The sequence below is a fragment of the Hyperolius riggenbachi genome, unplaced genomic scaffold, assembly GCF_040937935.1.
Source record: "Hyperolius riggenbachi isolate aHypRig1 unplaced genomic scaffold, aHypRig1.pri scaffold_191, whole genome shotgun sequence".
Lineage (NCBI taxonomy): Eukaryota > Metazoa > Chordata > Amphibia > Anura > Hyperoliidae > Hyperolius > Hyperolius riggenbachi.
The window spans coordinates 76,503-94,193 of NW_027152402.1; the positions used below are offsets into that span (position 1 = coordinate 76,503).

General features: G+C 47.4%; 1 protein-coding gene across 4 annotated transcripts in view; it reads right to left on the reverse strand.

Moving 5' to 3' along the window:
• Positions 1-3,501: 3,501 nt before the first annotated feature.
• The window catches only part of LOC137543730 (hexokinase HKDC1-like), a 145,055-nt gene continuing 130,865 nt past the window's right edge, over positions 3,502-17,691 (reverse strand). For all 4 annotated transcript variants that reach the window (XM_068264861.1, XM_068264862.1, XM_068264860.1 and 1 more), the window contains one exon: positions 3,502-4,200. In XM_068264861.1, the coding sequence (XP_068120962.1) occupies positions 3,645-4,200 (556 nt within the window). In that variant the 3' untranslated portion in view covers positions 3,502-3,644. The remainder of the gene's footprint in view (positions 4,201-17,691) is intronic.

The window sequence follows — 17,691 nt, forward strand, 5'->3', positions numbered from 1 at the left end:
TCAAGTCCTGAACGGACATGTCGGATTTAATCGATCCAATCTAATTCGATCCATCGCACGTGGAATTGTAATGTGTAGATGGGGCTTTAGAGTGTGTCCCTCTTTCGCATCTCAAAAAGTTGGGAGGTGTGATTACACTAATAAAAGCATATCTAAAGCAAACCTATTTACACACAGGTTCTGTTTTGAAAGGTTGTTGTAAGCCCAATTTGTTTGTATGTCCAATATGTTTGGATGACGAATCATGCATAACTCCCAACTGTCCCTTTTTTGGAGGGACAGTCCCTCTTTGGGAACTAAATCCTTCTTTTGTCCCTGTTTCAGGACTGATGTACAGATCTGTGTAAACCAGTGGTCCTCAAACTAAGGCCCGTGGGCCGAATGTGGCCCCCTGAGGCTTTTTTGCTGGCCCCCCATGCACAAAATGTATTACTTATAGATGCAGTCAGCTACATCTTTAAATATTGGTGGTCCGCATATAGAATAGCAGTGCTGGAACCACCTATCCACATGGAAGCCAGAAAGCAGTTATTCGCTGGTTTCCAATCAAATTTCACATCAGGTGACACTGCTGTCCAATTGACTGCAGGTTGTCACCTGGGTATGCTTCACTGTCTGGCCCGCAAAGACTTCTACATCATTTTATGTATACTTCGGCCCTCCAGCAGTCTGAAGTATGTTGACCCGGCTCTTGACCGAAAACATTTGGGGATCCCTGGTGTAAACAGATGTATTTTTCTACTGAAAAATGTGTTTCACTGTAAACTTTATTTCCATCAATTAAATTGATATATTTCCTATATTCAAATGTTAAAATGAGGAAAAACTAAGGATGATAGAAAGGACCAGTGTGGTGTTACGATCTCACCTGCCTCATGTGCCCGGGACTTCCCTGGTATTTCCGGGTATCGGGCCATGCGGCTCGACTCCCGCTGTAGTGCTCACGGCATCTCCCAGGCTTCTGTACACCCTCCTAGTGGCTGCAGAGGAACCTGCACCCATCCTACACACTGAGGCAAAGGAGGGACAGTTAGGAGCTATGAATTTGGGAAACATACTCGGCGATCAACCTGCTGAGAACTGACACTCTCCGTTCTAGTAGGCTTTCATTGATTCCCTCGACATTCGCTTCGCCCCACTGGCCCGGAAAGGTTGAGCAGGACCCGTATTTGCCGTCTGCTCATCGGAATGCATCGTTCTGATCTATTCTGAACACACTGATGGAAATGGATCCTATTGCTTTGGATGGTATCTGTTCTCATGCCTGCCGATTGGTTCCATCACTTTTTTTCGTACAATGTGAACAGGGCCGGTTAAAGGGGCCTCGGGGCCCTGCGGCAAACTGAAACATTGGGGGCCCTCCTCCCTGCCATTACCCCACTGCTCTCCAGAAGCCCTGCAAGTGTAACCGCTGCACTAATTACTTATCTGTCTCGGCAGGCGGGCAGCTGCTGCACAGTCCGTGTACTCTGAGGAACGCTGTCTCCCTCCTTCTCTATGACCCGCCACATGTTTACACATAACGCGCCGGGTCATAGAGAAGGAGGAAGACAGTGTGGTTAGAGTGCATGGAATGTGCAGCCACTGCCCGCCTGCCAAGATGGATATAGTGCTGCGGTTACACTTGCAGGGCCCCGAGGAGCAGTGCGACAGAGAGCAGCAGCAGGGACGACGGTGTGGGGGCCCCTGTGGAGGTTGGGGCCCCGAGGCAATGCCCCCTTTGCCTCTATGGCAGCGCCGGCCCTGCCAGCCTCACTGAAGAACCTGACAGTGGCATTGAGGAGTTTCTCCTGAAAAGTATTTGTGAGATTTAAATTATTTTTTTTTTTTAGAAAATCTCGGTCAGGCCAGGCACCCACTACAGATTGCTAATCGCGGTTGCTCAGCGCTTATGGTGCACTTTTGTAATGCCATTTCAGCATCGACTCCCAGCATGTTTTGTAGCAATTTTTTATTTTTTTTTTGCAATTTGCAGAGCGAATGCAATTTCAATTTTTCTTTTTGGTGGTTTGGGTAGTAAAATAGCCGCAAAAATTGCTCTTGTACAGCGATTGCAAAGTGATTTTGCAGTGATCCTATACTTAACATTGAATCACAATTGCAAAAATGCTGCAGGGAGAGCAATTGCGATTTGTCAAATTGCAATCACTCCAGTGAGCTCACCTCCATCCACTTTCATTGGCATAGTGATTCTTGGAGTCTTCAGCAATTCCAAATTGGACACACACACACACACACACACACACACACACACACACACACACACACACACACACACACACACACACACACACACACACACACACACACACACACACACACACACACACACACACACACACACACACACACACACACACACACACACACACACACACACACACACACACACACACTTTTAGTAAACTTCCAAGCCTTCTTACCGATTGCGATTTTGCATTGCAGTATTCTGCAATTTTTTGGTAAATACATTTTGTGACTCTCATTTTAGTGAATGAGAATCACAACACAATCACTAGGAAAATGTTACATGCAGCACGTTTGCGATCGTCAAAAATCACAAGCATGCCGTAATCACAGCAGTGTGAGTAATCCCATAGGATTATTCATATAGCAGCACTTTGCTGATCACCTGCAGTCACCAAAGCACAAATCGCAGGCCAAAAGTGCCCGAGGGTGAAGTCAGCCTTCAGATGTTTTGTCTGTCTACAACTACACAACTATACACTTTCAAAATAAAAGTTGGTTGTTGGTTTTAAGACTGAATCTCTTCTATAACACTGGTCAGGGCCGCCATCAGAAATTTTGGGCCCACCCACTGGTTGCTGTGCCTGCCCACTAGCCACCCCACCCCGGTGTCTGTGCGTGAAGTGTGCTGCGGCAAAAAATGTGCATGGCTCCGATACTGAAGAAAGCAGTATGCACAGCGTGATGCGGCAAAAAGTGGGCGTGACCATGGCATGTTGTGGGTGGAGCCAAATACTAGCAAAATACAGGTAGTCCCCGGTTAACAAATGAGATAGGGATTTGTAGGTCCGTTCTTATCCTTTATCCATTCTCTTTTGTCCCCCTCTTATCTTCCTGTGCATCTTTTGTCCACCTCTGTCTCACCTCAGTTTGTGCCTCTTTTGTGTCCTTCTGTGTGACCTCATGTTCCCATCTCATCTCTTTTCTCCCTGTGCCTCTTTTGTCTGCCTCTGTTCCCCCTGTGCCTCTTTTATCCCCCTGTGTTACCCCAGATGCCCTGGGCCCATCACTGCAGTGTCAGTTGTCCCCCCTGATGGCTGCCCTGACACTGGTACTTCATTCCTCTTTGGGCAAAGACATGTAGGACCACAAGCGTGTCTGCTACTCCTTATTGGTGGGAGCTGCCCTTCCATTTGTTGTTGCTAAATTGTATCTTGTATACATTAAATTACAATCTCAGAATGTAATACAAAAAGACAAGTTACATTTTTTATTTCATTATTTTATTATAACTATGTAAATAGTATAATGCTGTTGCCCAAGTGAGTAGATGGTGGAAGCTGGTATGTGTCCCAAAACAACTCACCAACCCTCACTGGCAAATTATATACGACTTAAAGCGTTCAGCTTCTATCTGGCGGGACTTCTGTGCCTCAGATTTGTGATATCCAGCACAGTTATGGTCTTGCTTGGTTTTTCCTGTGGTAGTTCTGGAATGGGGGCTGCGCCTCTCCGGACTCCACAGCTTTCCAGTTTATGCGGCTGAGGAACGGCTCTTTCCTCAGGTTTTTCACCAGTTCTTTACGGTCTTTCTGTTTTTTGCACAGGAGCTTCTCTAGGAAGTCTTCCAGCGTGAGGTCCATCACCTCTGAGAAATCTGGTAAATCGTTACAAATGGAGCGTCTAACGGCAGATTCTTCATCATAACAATCCTCCATGAATGGGTGTTTGTTGCATGCCATCTCACAAAGCACGACTCCCATAGAGAAGTAATCTATGGTGTGGCCGTAGTCCATCTCTAGGCACACCTCCGGGGCCATATAGTACACGGCCCATTCACGTGATCCTTTAATCGTGTCGTGCTGAAACACATTTTGTGCTGCTAGGCCGAAGTCAGCTATCTTTATATTCCCGACTCCGTCCAGAAGGATGTTATTTGGCTTGATGTCTCGGTGGATTATACCCTTGGAGTGGATGTACTCCAGGCCGATGATCATCTGTGCAGCAAATAGTCTGATGGAAGAGAAATAAAATAATTATTAGCATAACATGTTCAATACACAAATAAAGCAGAAAGATGTATCCATGTGGCTAGGTGCACACATAGCAAAAACGCTAGCGTTGCGCAAACCGCTGCGTCTTATGCACCATGGGCCGCATAAAAAAAATGCATGGGTGTGCGTTTGTACTTTAGCATTTTTAAAATCGCTAGTTTTGTTGGATATTATGCATGAACGCATCAAAAACGCACATAATGAAAGTAAATTGAAACGCAATGTATTAAGTTATGTATGCGTTTTTGATGCTTTTTGTTTTAAAAAAATAAAGATATCTGATGTATTTCCGCTTCCTGTTGTCTTCTTAGTAATTTGCATAAATGGAAATATTAAACAGCATAAAATATGCATACAAATCTCACATGCGTTTTGTACCTGCAAACCGCAAATGCATTAAAACGCACGCAAAACGCTTGAAAAACGCATTTGCGTTAAAAATCGGAAACGCACCGAAAAATGCACACAACTTAAAATGAAAACATGACAAAATGCAGCCTTTTTTAACGTTATGTTGTGTGTGCACCCAGCCTTACTCATTCTAAAAAGATCTAATACAAATTTCAGTGTGTGTAAAATGACTTCTCCACAGTGATGTGATGTAAATAAAGCATTTTACCACAACCTTTTCTAATAAGGGTAATTTACAATATGGAATAGTTGTAACAGGAAGACTAGCAGATAAACACACACACACACACACACACGCACGCACGCACGCACGCACGCACGCACGCACGCACGCACGCACACACACACACACACACACACACACCACTAACCACACACACACCACAGGACTAGGTCCTCCAGCTCCCAAGGCTGAGACACCAAAGTGCGCCCCTCCCTCCCTACCACCCCTGCCATCGCACACTGATTGCTGTTAGACTCATTTCCACTAGTGCCGCGCGTGGCTGAGAGACGCGCGGCGGCACTTCCTGGTCTGCGGGAACAGTGACGAATCCCATAAGCCGGATGGGCTGTTCCTGAGTGGATCGTTCAGGAACAGCCTTTTCAGTCCGCCGACAGTGTGTTCACACACACTACTGTCTGCTGAAAGTCTGCCCAGCGAGAGGGTGCGGCGGACCCATCGTTGGCTTCTGTAGTGCGTGTGTACGCACCTTTAAAGATGAACTGTAATCAAGGATTGAACTTCATCCCATTCACTAGCCGATATCGCCTTTCTCGTGAGAAATCTTTTACCTTTTTTCAAATGGATCATCGGGGGACTGTATGGCTGATTTTGTGATGAAACCCCTCCCACAATGTGATGTCAGGACCTAGGTACTGACATCACACTGTGGGAGCCTTGTTGCATTGTGGGAAAAGCAGCTGTTTCCAACTGCCAAAAAAGCAGCATCTCCTTCCACAGACATCACCTGCAGTAAAAATGTCACCATGTGATTAATTTCAAAATCACTCTAGTGGGTTCCAGCCCTAAGAGATGGAAATGATTCTTGTCATTTAGGAACATTTTTATCAAAGTAATAATCAGCAAAGTACGTACGCAAAAAAATGCTTCCTCCACCACAATCAGCAAAGTGCACAGAATGAATGGTTCCATCAGTCAGAGTTGTCATTCGCAGAAATATCAGAAATAGTCCCACTAATCCCATTTCTCAGATATAAATTTTATTCTGCTGCAAAAAAACGGCAATAAATACAAAAAACCCGCATTGACCTTGCGCTGGCTGTCAGGAGGAGAGCGATTGACGGCCTTTATTCCAGTTCTCAGCAGCACGAAGATTTTCCCTGAGCCAAAGAATTGGGCTATTTGTCTTCAGTAAATCGCAAAGGCCTTTCATTTATAGTGAGGGCTGAGTTTAGTGTTGGGGTTACGGCAGGCTCAAGGCAAAGCAGTTAGATCCAGCGATGTTTATTATTATTATTTATTTATATAGCGCCAACATATTCCGTGGCGCTGTACAATGTAAGAAAACAAACAAGGGATACATAATGATACAGACAATGATATACAGTATATGTACAGGCAGTGCGTAATTAGGTGTATTAGTGGTTACATGGCCTAAGCTAGAGAATATGCTTGTCGGAAAAGGTGGGTTTTGAGGGAGCGCTTAAAGATTTCAAAGGTGGGGGAGTGGCGGATGTGTTGTGGAAGGGCATTCCAGAGGAGGGGTGAGGCACGTGAGAAGTCTTGTACCTGTGAATGTGAGGAGGTAATTGTAGAAGAGGATAGAAGAAGCTCGTGTGCAGATCTGAGATTGCGGTTGGGTTGGTATCTGGATGTTTAACTAAGCTCAGAGTCCGACTAAAGCAGTTACTGCAATTCACCTTCCCTGCAGGTCAGTATCTTTATTATCAGGCTTAAGGTGGCCACACACCATACAATTTTTAAACTATCTGTTCATTTTAAGAATTGCAATCAATTTTTCTGACTGTAACATTTCAAAAATATGGCCAGTGTACCACACACCTATGTTCATTTTTTCCTCAATTATGATAAAAATTATTGGAAACTCTGAGAAAATTGCTAGGGTGTGTATATTAATACACTAACAATCCAACACACACCATACAATCTTTAGTAGAAATTGAACAGAAATATCTGGCATTCTGGATCGATTTAAATAGAAAAAAACTGAAAATCCGACCGGATTTTTCAGTCGAATGAAAAAAAAAAGCTTTCGATTTTTTCGAGAGATAACGATCGTTTTTATCGAATTGCTGTAAAATCGGATCATTTTATTGTATCGTGTGTTGCCACCTTTAGGGGGAAGTCACAGAAGTTTAAGGGAGGGAGCAGTATGAGGGTTTATGTGAGATTAACAGTTAGAATTAAAGGACCTATCGAGTGAAAAAAAATTAACCAATTAAAATTTGACAGAGCCGACAGATTTTGGACTTGTCTGTATTTTGTATCCATTCTGTATTTTATATATTGGTGTATACCATTGTCTGTATTATTATGTATCCCATGTTTGTACAGCGCCATGGTGTACAGCAGCACAAAAATCAATAATAACTAGAACTAGAGTGGGAAAAGAAAGGGGAAGGGGGCAATAGCATGAGGGGGTTAAGACGGTTGCTCTGATAACAGTGTAACGGCCCGTTCACACTAAAGGTCGTTTTCCGCCTTTTTTCAAGTGCAGGTGATTTTTAAAATCACCCACAAAACGCTTGTGCAATGAGAGAGCTCACAGCTGAGCAGTTCATTTCCGATCTGCTCAGCAAAGCGGTGCCTGTACTATTTTGAGGCGTTTTTTGTTATAATGGAAGGTATAGGAAAAAACGCAAAAGGCTCACTAAATCTTTGTGCAGCGATTGCGTTCAGGTTTTTAAGAATAAAGACATTGTATTTATTCTTTTCCAGGTCAAAGAGTTAACTTCCTGACTTGCGTCAGGGAGTGAATTAAAAAACCGCTCTGAAAAAGCGCTTAGAAAAGCGCTTTTTACAAAATCGCAGCACGCAGTGAAGCGCCGGGAGGGGAAAAGACAGCGCACAAAAGCGCAAAACACTTGCGTTTGTGTTTTTAGGTGTGGATGGGGCCTCAGAGACACTTTTTTTTCTGTAGAAGAAAGCTATATGCGTGAAGGTATACACACACACTGAAAGTCTAATGTTTCGCCACATTTCACTGGATTACAGCTCAAAAATGAAATGATTTAAGGCCTCTTTCACACCAAGACGTTGCGTTTTAGGGGACGTTAAGATCGCATAACGTGCCCCTAACGCAACGCATGGTGGTGTTGAAGTTGGACGTCAGATTGAGCCGCGTTATGCGGCTCTTAGTGCGCTGTTTTTGTTCTATCCATACTGATAGAACAGCCGCTCCAGGATAGTGATGGGAAGTCCGGATCTTTTTAAGGATTTGGATGATTCGAATCGGATCATTGAAAAGATCCGGATCTTTGAACCAAATCATTTGAATCATTTTACTAGGGAAGCAGACTGGGGGTGAAATGACTAGCAGGACAGGACTTTCCCTGCACTGTGAGGTTGTGTGGTGAGGAGCTCCTGGAGGTCTCCTTGTGGATTGCTTGTAGCCGACTTTGCTGCTTCCTCTTGGGCTTGTGGTGAACTTGAGGTCCCTGCTCCAGGCCTTGGGCCTAGCAGGGGCCTTGCCTATTCTAACCGGTCGCTCCAGGCATGGAGCGGCCGGCTCATACCCCCCCTGTCACTTCACCTTACCTGGGGGGAGGAGAGATGAATGCTGATAAGGTGGTGGCCTGGTTCCAGGAGGTGAAGGAGCTCTCTGAAAGCCTGGGGGAGTTGGAGAAAAACTTTAAAAGCATCAGGTACAGACATGGGCTCAGCTGGAAGCCAGAGCTCCTAAAGACTGATTCTACTTTAATATGCTTGAAAGCTGAAATTAAAGACAGGAAGAAAAGGCTGGCCTATCTGGAAAGTATTGGCGGTCCCCTGTCTGAACAGACAATGCACAAAAAGCAGTTTAATAAAATGCTGCAGCCGATATCGGATCTGGATTCTGATGATGACAACACGGATAAGTGCATCATAGTGGAGAGTGACAGCATGTCCAAAGAGGCCACCCCGTGGGTGAAAACCATGCAGCCCGAGGGGAGTATGACTACCATCAAAGGTGAGGAGGAACAAGTACCCAGCCCTGTGGTGGATGCCCGGGAGGGTGCTGGGGGTGCCTGTGCTGCTGCCCCTGCTGCCGGGGGTCTGGGTGGCATACATGCTGCTGGGGCCTTTGGTGAGGTTGGGGGTAGTGGTGCGGGTGCCGCCGGTGCCCAAACTATGGTTGCTGTACCCCCCCCCCCCCCCAAGTCACCTGGAGGTGGTGGTGTGGCTGGGGCTGTAACGGCCCCCCCCGGGTGTCCGAACGGATTTCCCCCCCTGGTGGAACCTCAGGGCCTGCATCGGGGTCACTACCGGTGGCTCCTGTGGGGTCTGGGGTGAAGCTGGGGGAGGATGAGTGCACCCAGGGCTCAGGGGAACGCTTACCTGATGGAATGGATACCATCCAAGATGGCGCTGGCAGCCAGATCGGCGTGGTGAAAACGCCACGGTCACTTCCGGTTCGCCAGCCGGAGGTGACGCACGCGGCCGGAAAGCCGCATGGGCAGCTGCCAAGCGGACTTTTTGGTGACACCAACGCGGCCATTACTACGCATAGAGACGGAATTCCTGAAGGGGAGGCAGAATTGAAAGCCAATGCACAGGTGCAGTTGCCAGGCAGATTTCCTGAAATAGTTACGGCCATTTGCGTGGATGGAGATGGAAGCCCGCAATCAGAGGCGGAAGTGGAGGGTAAGGAGGCTGACACACATGCAGATGAGGAGGAGGGGCTACGAGTGGACTCAGAAAGCGTGAAGGATAGTGAGGGAACTGTCCTGGAACCTTTGGAGTCTGCTAGGGATGTAGTTTTGAAAGGAGAAGGTATGCAACTGGCCAAGGAGCAAAGTCTAGAGGCAAGTCTTTCTGGAGAAGAACTTTTTGATGGGAATTCTTCTATCTATGATGGGGCCGAGACTCCTGGACCTGCTAGCCCTGCTATAAGCCTGGAGGACGATGCAAGACTTGAATTATTGGCCCAGGATCTTCTTGCAGAGCCTGGTGGAGAAAACCAGGGCCCTCTTGTGGATCATGATGGAACTGATGGACATGAATCATCGGATGGTGAGAAACCAATTTCTTCTTTATCCACTAAAAGAGCAAAAAAGGGTAGAAATAAATACAGTAAAGCTGTAAGGCTTGAGTTAGAGTTCGAGGATGGAAGGGGTAAAAGAAGGGCGTGCAGTAACGCTGCTTCTCCTTCTGAGATAGAGGAGACGGATCTCTCTTCTGGGGAGGATAGGCGTCAGGGAAGTGGTGTAAAAAATAAAGATGTTAAAGGAAGCAGGAAAACTCCTGCTTTCCGTCAGGAATCTGAAGGTGGGGATATTTTGGTGGACACTGGGAAGGTCCAGACTAGGAGAGTTATGCCTGCAGGGATTGCTAAAATGTTTGAAAAAAACCTTCTCTCAGATTTTTGCTCAGATGATGAGAGTGGGAGTGAGAAAGGGAAAGGAAAAAGTAGAAAGAAGAAGAAAAAGACGAAACACCTAGAGCCTCCTCCAGTAGCCGTGGAGAACTTAGTGACTGAGTTTAAGACGGCCAATGTTACTTACAGGCTGGAGAAGGACAGGCTCATCATTATAGATGACCACTCCAATGAGGCGGTCATCCTGATGGTGGAACCGGGGGGGTATTATGGTGGCTTGTATCTGGTGGGCATGGGTGACCCCAATTGTGGGCTCCAACTAGAGTTCCGGGCAGACGGGAAAAAGTTTGTAGTAGAAAACGATATAATTAAAAGGCACAATTTTGAGGGTCGCGTGGAATGGATGGAGACCCTTTTTTTGCTTGGGCCGAATGCCCCCAGATACGGGCCCCCTCCTCCCCCCGTTTCCACCGTGGATGGTAATGATGTTGGTAACAAGACCGTGAGTGTTGTTGATGCTGGTGCGGGGGCTGCTGGGGGTGCTACTACTGAGCCAGAGCCGCCGGAGCTTGAGAGCGTGGTAAGGGTGGGCTTTCCAGCTCTGGGTCCTGCTGCGAACCCGGGGGCCCTCGCTCCTCTGGCGGCTTCGGCTCGGGGTACTACCTTGGCCAAACCGGTTTCATATTCCAAGGCTGCAAGAGGTCCTGCTCCAGGGAGGAGAGTCTTGGCTCCCCTGGAGACAGAATCGGAGGCCTATACCCCAGGCCGAAGAAATGTTGTGCGACTAAAGTGGGAGCACACATCGGCGATTCCTTCTAAGAAGGCATTCGTCCAGTATTTGCTCGGCCTGGGGGTTAGGCCCGCGGATCTTTTCGAGATTCTGGCTCCAGGGGACCCCCCACAGTACTATGATGTGTCCTTCCTCCCCCAGCACGGCATGGAAGCCTTCTTAGAAGAGAGGTTAAAGGAGTCGGTAGGAGGGGAATGGCACGGCTTTCAGGTCATCCCTCTCTCAAGGCAGTTGCTGGAGAGGAAGGCACACATCGTGGTGCAAAACGAGAGTATTCCGGTACGGGACCTGATGACCTGGGTCCAGCATTACGCTGACATTGTGTCCCCGCCACATAGGGTCCTGGACGAGCTCGGGATCTAGTGGGGGGAATATGAGGTGGCGATCAAACTCCATGTTAAGGAGGGGGTCGTCGTCACCCATGTTCCCCGTTCCGCCCTTATAGGGCGGGATAAAGTAATTACGTTCTACCCGGGCCAACCCAGGACCTGCAATAGATGTGGCAAGCGGGGACATCTTGCCAGTGGTTGCCCAGATCCGAGGTGCGGTCGGTGCCAGGAGTTCGGGCACTCTACCTCATCCTGTAGGCGCATAAAGTGCAACTTTTGTTTTGAATTTGGGCACCCCTACACAGAGTGCCCGGTCTCCTGGGCCGCGATGCCCTCGGATCTGAAAAGGGACATGTTGGCCGGTATGGAGGAGAATCAGGATGTCTCTGTGTCGGCTCCCAGTGTTTCTGTCCAGCCTGTCTTAGCTCCTAATGTGTCAGAGTCTGCTGTTAACCCGTCCTCTGTAGTCCCTTCCCCTGTTTCTCCTCCAGCCAGCATGGCCCCTGTGGGGCAGTCTGGGCCCGGGTCATCGGCCTTCCTCCGGGATGCTGCTCGTGGTGGTGGTGACTCTCCTCCCAAGGAGCAGCGACCTAGGCCTGAAAGGAATAGGAGGGGTGGGGGTCTCACTCTCAAACCTCTCCCCCCTGTTCCTATAACAAACCCTCCTGCCCCTCAACCTGCTCCCAGGAGGAGAAATCCTCCTGCACCCATCCCCTCTGCCATTGTCCCTCTCCCTCCTCCTCCTGCCCCCCCTGCTCCTGCCCCTCGTGCTACTGTTTTGTCCCCTCCCGCTCCGGCCCCTCCTGTTTCAGTTCTGCCCCCTCCCGCTCCGGCCCCTCCTGCTTCAGTGTTGCCCCTTCCCACTCCTGCCCCTCCTGCTTCAGTTTTGCCCCCTCCTGCCCCTGCCCCTTCCGTTCCAGTTGTGCCCCCTCTCCCTCCTCCTGACCCTCCTTTCCCTTCCCCTTCTGGCAGTAGGGCTGCCTTTCCTCCTGTTGGCCCGTTGTCTGCGGCTTTCTCCTTTTCTGCCCCCAGTCCAACAGGGGCTGCCTTTGCCCCGTGGAAGCGGGAGCACTTATCACTAGAAGAGAGGGAGTACCTAGAACAGCGCTTTAAGACAAAGAAAAAAAAGGCCAGTAGTGCTAAGTCCTTGTCCAAGGCCCCCCCTGAGGAAAAAATGGAGGCCAAGAGATTGGCCATTACACAGAGGAGGCAAAAGGACAAGGTAGATCTTAGCCTATCCAATAGGTTTGAAGTCCTGGCCAACTCTCCCCTCGCTTCAGAGGAGGAAGAGATGGCGGTTGGGAGTCCTGATGCTGGTGGGGAGGCATTGTAGCTTTGTGTTTGTCTTTTCCTTTTTGTAAATGTCGTCTTTTTTCTTCAGTTTTTGTTTCTTGTTCAAGGAAGCATACAGGGAAACCCTAATCATTCTGATGGCGGTTCACCCACCACTCATGTTGGCAACGATCAACGTTGCCAGCATTAAAATGACCAGAGCTCGAAAATTGGCTTTTTCGACTTTGGCTGCCCTTGAGGTTGATGCTTTCTTCCTGCAGGAGACCAGGCTCACCTCTATGGCTGACCTCTGGTTGGCTGAGAGGGACTGGGTGTCCGGTCCAAGTTTTTGGTCTCTTGCAGGAGAGCCTGGTAGTGGTGTGGCGGTCCTCTTTAGGGCCGACATGGTAACTTGCCGACGAATTATTGAGGTGGAGATGGGTAGGTGTCAGGTCTTAGACGTCTGCGTGAGGGGGCAGGATCTCTGGCTAATTAACATCTATGCCGACCCCAAGTCTAAGGGGGAGAGAAAGCGCCTCTTCACGCAGGTCAGGCCATTCCTTTTTTCAGCCTATCCTGTGATCCTGGGTGGTGATTTTAACACCATCACTAGGGCCATGGACAGGGCAAGGGCCCAGGTCCGGATAGGTGTTGATAGTAAGTTTTTAGCTAAATTAGTTGTTGAGGCTGATCTGGTGGACGTGCACGTTCGCCATTCACCGGATCTCACGGGGTTCACCTTTTATAGAGGTAGTAGTAGGTCTAGGATAGATAGGTTTTTTGTTTCGGAGGGCCTCATCAGTTCAACTCCCAAGTTGTTGGCGGTGGAGTTCTCTGATCACCTTATTCTGTTGGTGGGCTTGAATGCTTCGGATGCTCCTCCTAGGGGTAGGGGTATGTGGAGGATGAATTCGTCCCTGATGCTGGAAGATGAGGTGAGACAATCCTTCAGGGAGTTTTTTCATGCACAGGTCTCTATCCTGGACTGCTTTGATAATAGGTCTGAGTGGTGGGAAGAAGTCAAAAAACGTGTTGCCAGATTTTTCAAGGGTCTAGCGATCCGTAGGAGTGTTGGTAGAAATCTCGCTTACCAGCATCTAAGGGAGAGGTTGACTGCTCTCGTCTCTGAGGGCGGAGATCCGGGGGAGATCTCTGAGGTCAAACTTCGCCTTAAGCAACAGCAATACGACCGGCTGGCTTCTTTGACTCTGGAAAGGGATCACGGTAAATACCACTCGCCTGATCCTTACCAGAGTTTCAAACAAAGCTCGGCACTTAAGACGGTCCGTGGTCTCAGGGATGGTTCGGGGTCTCTGGCAAAGTCCAGGTCGGAGATCTTGGCCATCGCTAGAGAGTTTTATGCTGACTTGCTTAGGGAGAAGCCACTTGACCAGACGAGGATGGAAGATTTCTTGGCTTCCGTACCAGGTCTGGGTGATGTTGATGTTTCTGCCATAGATTTGACAACTGAGATCACTGCAGAAGAAGTAGTGAGAGCCATTGGTGGCCTTGCGCCTAAAAAGACCCCGGGTCCGGATGGACTAACGGCTGAGTTTTACAAGGCCTTCAAGTCCATCTTAGCCCCTCAATTGGCTGCCGTGTTTAACAATTGCCTTGCTGGGGGCCAGTTACCGCCCTCCATGAGGCAGTCAGCATGCTCGGTGGGGTTCCGGTGGGCATCTCAGGTGGCTCATCTCTAAAGGTGGTGGCGTATGCCGATGATGTCACTGTGGTGGTCTCGAAGGCGGAGGAGGCGTTGGTGGTTGCCGAAGAGATCTCCAGGTACTCATTGGCATCTGGTTCAAAAATCAATCCGGATAAGTGTGAAACTTTCTAGATGGGTAAAGTTGAAGAGTCCTTTAGACCAGTGATTCTCAACATTTTATAAGTGTGTACCCCTTTTAAAACCCTGTACTCATCGAGTACCCCTATCATAGTAAACATGATCACAAGTACCCCTTGACAAATATATATTTAATCGTAGTACATGATAATTGGTTCTAAACAATGTGCAAGCATTTATTATTGCTTTTAATTTGCTAAAATACTAATTTGATGCTGTTTAAATAAGAATTATAATTTTCTAAATCTGTAAATTTGTTATTCTTGGTTGAAGGGACACCGAGCAGTGCAAAAACTATGGAAAGATGCATATCATTTTAAAGCTCTCTTTCTCCTCCTTCCAATGATATATAAACTGCCACCCTACACCTTTTAGTTTTCGCTATTTTCGCAATTAAAAATTGCCGCGGTCGTGATTTCGATCGTGAAAATATAGAAAACGAAAAGGCGTAGGGCGACGATTTAGGGGTCGCCAGAAAGAGGAGAAAGAGAGCTTTAAAATGATATCCATCTTTCCATAGTTACATTGTATTACACAGGGCGACTTTTTCTCAAAGTCAGCAGCTCCATTCAGCAGAAAAAGTCGCCCTGTGTAATACAATGTAACTATGGAAAGATGGATATCATTTTAAAGCTCTCGTTCTCCTCTTTCTGGTGACACCTAAACCTCGGCCCTACGCCTTTTAGTTTTCTCTATTTTTGCGATTAAAATCGCGGCCACGGCAATTTAAATCGCGAAAACAGCGAAAACTGAAAGGCGTAGGGCGGTGGTTTATATATCATTGGAAAGAGGAGAAAGAGAGCTTTAAAATGATATGCATCTTTCCATAGTTTCTGCACTGCTCGGAGTCCCTTTAAGTATATCAAGCCCAAGTACCCCCTGGACCCATCAGAAGTACCCCCTGGGGTACGCGTACCGCATGTTGAGAACCTAGGCTTTAGACTTCCCGGATCCTTTCCCGTGCCTCAAGAGGAAATTAAGATCCTTGGCATCAAATTCTGCCCAGGTGATTATGGCCTACGAAATTGGGAACGCAAACTATCTGATGTCAGCACAAAAGTAGCTCGCTGGAAAGGTTGGAGTTTGACCTTTAGGGAAAGGATTGACTTGATCAAGACCTATCTGGTGCCAATAATGTTGTATGTCAGCTATGTTGCTATTTTGCCAGCATCTCTGTACACCAGGGTCAATGGCCTGTTTTTCCTGATGTTGTGGGGAAACACGCTAAACCATGTGCCCAGAAGCATTACTTACAAAACTATGCGGGAGGGTGGCCTAGGTATGGTCAACCCGATTGTTTTCTTCTCCTTTATTTTTATTAAGTACAATCTTGGTAGTTTGTTGATGGAGAACCCGCCTAGTTGGGTAGGTATCTTCCAGACCTGGTGCGAGCCTTTCCTTAGAGAATGGAAGAGCGGTGGCCCGGTGAAAAATTTGAGAGCACGTCACGGCTATCTTCCGGCCTATATCTTACCTTGTATGAAGAAACTGCTGCAGTGGGGATTGACGGTGGAGGACATCAGATCGGTCGACAGGAAAGTCCTGTCGGCTAGGTTGGTGGACTCCTACTTTCCTGACTCACTGGCCTTGAGGCACAGGCACAATTTTGAAGGGGGGCTTGCGTTTGCTTAATTCGCCGCGGGTTCCAAACAAATTGGGGGACATCGCCTGGCTTACATTCCAGGGCAAGCTTTACGTTGGAGGGAACATGAAGTGTCGGGATGTGGTGGAGCGTGTCTGTCCTCGACAGGGGTGCACTGTTGAGGAGGACATGGACCACTTTCTGATGTCATGCCCCTTCAACGTGGAGGTATACAAACAGGTGGGGAGGGCTCTGAATATCCCATTCCTGGCGCATCTTAGTTATGCTTGCTGAGTGGGCCTATGGAGCTTTCAATCTTCGCCAGGGTTATGATTTGTGCACATTATACATAGTCAGTTTAATGGTTAGGAGACACTTGTGGTTGGCACGTTGTGACTTAGCTATTAGGAAAAAAGACTTGCCCGTCCAGGTGGTGGTGAACAGCATTCTGGGTGAGGTGGGGACCATTCGGTACTTGGAGAAGAAGAAGCTGGGGAGAGGAGCTTGGGTTCTGGCATGGCAGAACATCAAGCCTCCTTGAACTGGTGGACTCCTCTCCTGGGTGTGAGCTTTGTCTATCTTCTTCTTCTTTACACGGTAGATTTTGTCCTTTTTGCATTATTTTTGAAGTCTGGTCGCAGGCACAAGGGGGAGTATCCCTTTGTGCTTCTTTCTTACTTGTAGGTGAGGTTTTTGTCTTGTCCGTGGGTTTAATATTTTTTTTTTTCCCTCTCGTCTAGTCTTGTGTTTTGTCTTCAGTCTTGTGTTTAGTTGCTATTGTAATATCCTCGGGCGTAAAAGTCCCGCTTAGTGTAAATGAGGTGTGTATGTTGTGCTTCACTTTTTTGGGGGTGGTGTATGTTATATGTTTTTTTGTTGTTGTTGTTGTTGTTGTTGTTTGAGTGTTGTAATGTAGGTGTTGTCTTGCGTCTTTTGGGTGGTGGTCGGTGTTATGTGTATTTATTTGCTTTTCATCTGGTTGTCTTGTCGGTATGAATGCGTGTGGGTGATGTTTCCTCATCAGCCTGTTAGGTATATTCTATGTTTCATGAATGGAACAGATTGTATCTAAGGTTTCTTGTGCTTGTTATATTGTATCTTATTTCTTCATTTTATGCTATTTCAGATGAAGAATGTGCTAGACTTATGGCATATTATTGCTATATTATATGTTGGAACGAACTTGTTCCTTGGTTCTTTATTCTTGTTGAATTGCATACTTTTAATTTTATTTATTACTAGCTGATTGCCCGGCGTTGCCCGGGTATGTATTTGGCTGGTGTTGGCTCCGCCTACTTTTTCTAACCCTATCACACAATTACTCACTGACCAAGTTTGTGAGCTTTGCGGTCTTTGGTATCAATAATCTGCATTGAACTGAAACAAATCTGATTGGGTGTGTGTGGCTCCACCCCTTTTTCTGAATTTGAACCCCAGTCACCCAATAACCAACTGTACCAGGTTTGAGGCCTGTGCCATTAACAGTTCAATAATTGTAGCAATTAAATATTCCCCTTGAAAAGCAACAGGTGAAGTTTGATTCACTTTTGTAGGCTCCACCCACTTTTCTGAATATTAATCTCAGTCACCCAGTGACCAACTGTGCAAAGTTTAAAAACCCTGCCATTAACAGGATGGCTGCAGTGTACATTTTCCCAGTGAAATGTGTATTTGTCTCCACCCACTGATGACCCAGCATTGCCCGGGTATGTATTTGACTGGTGT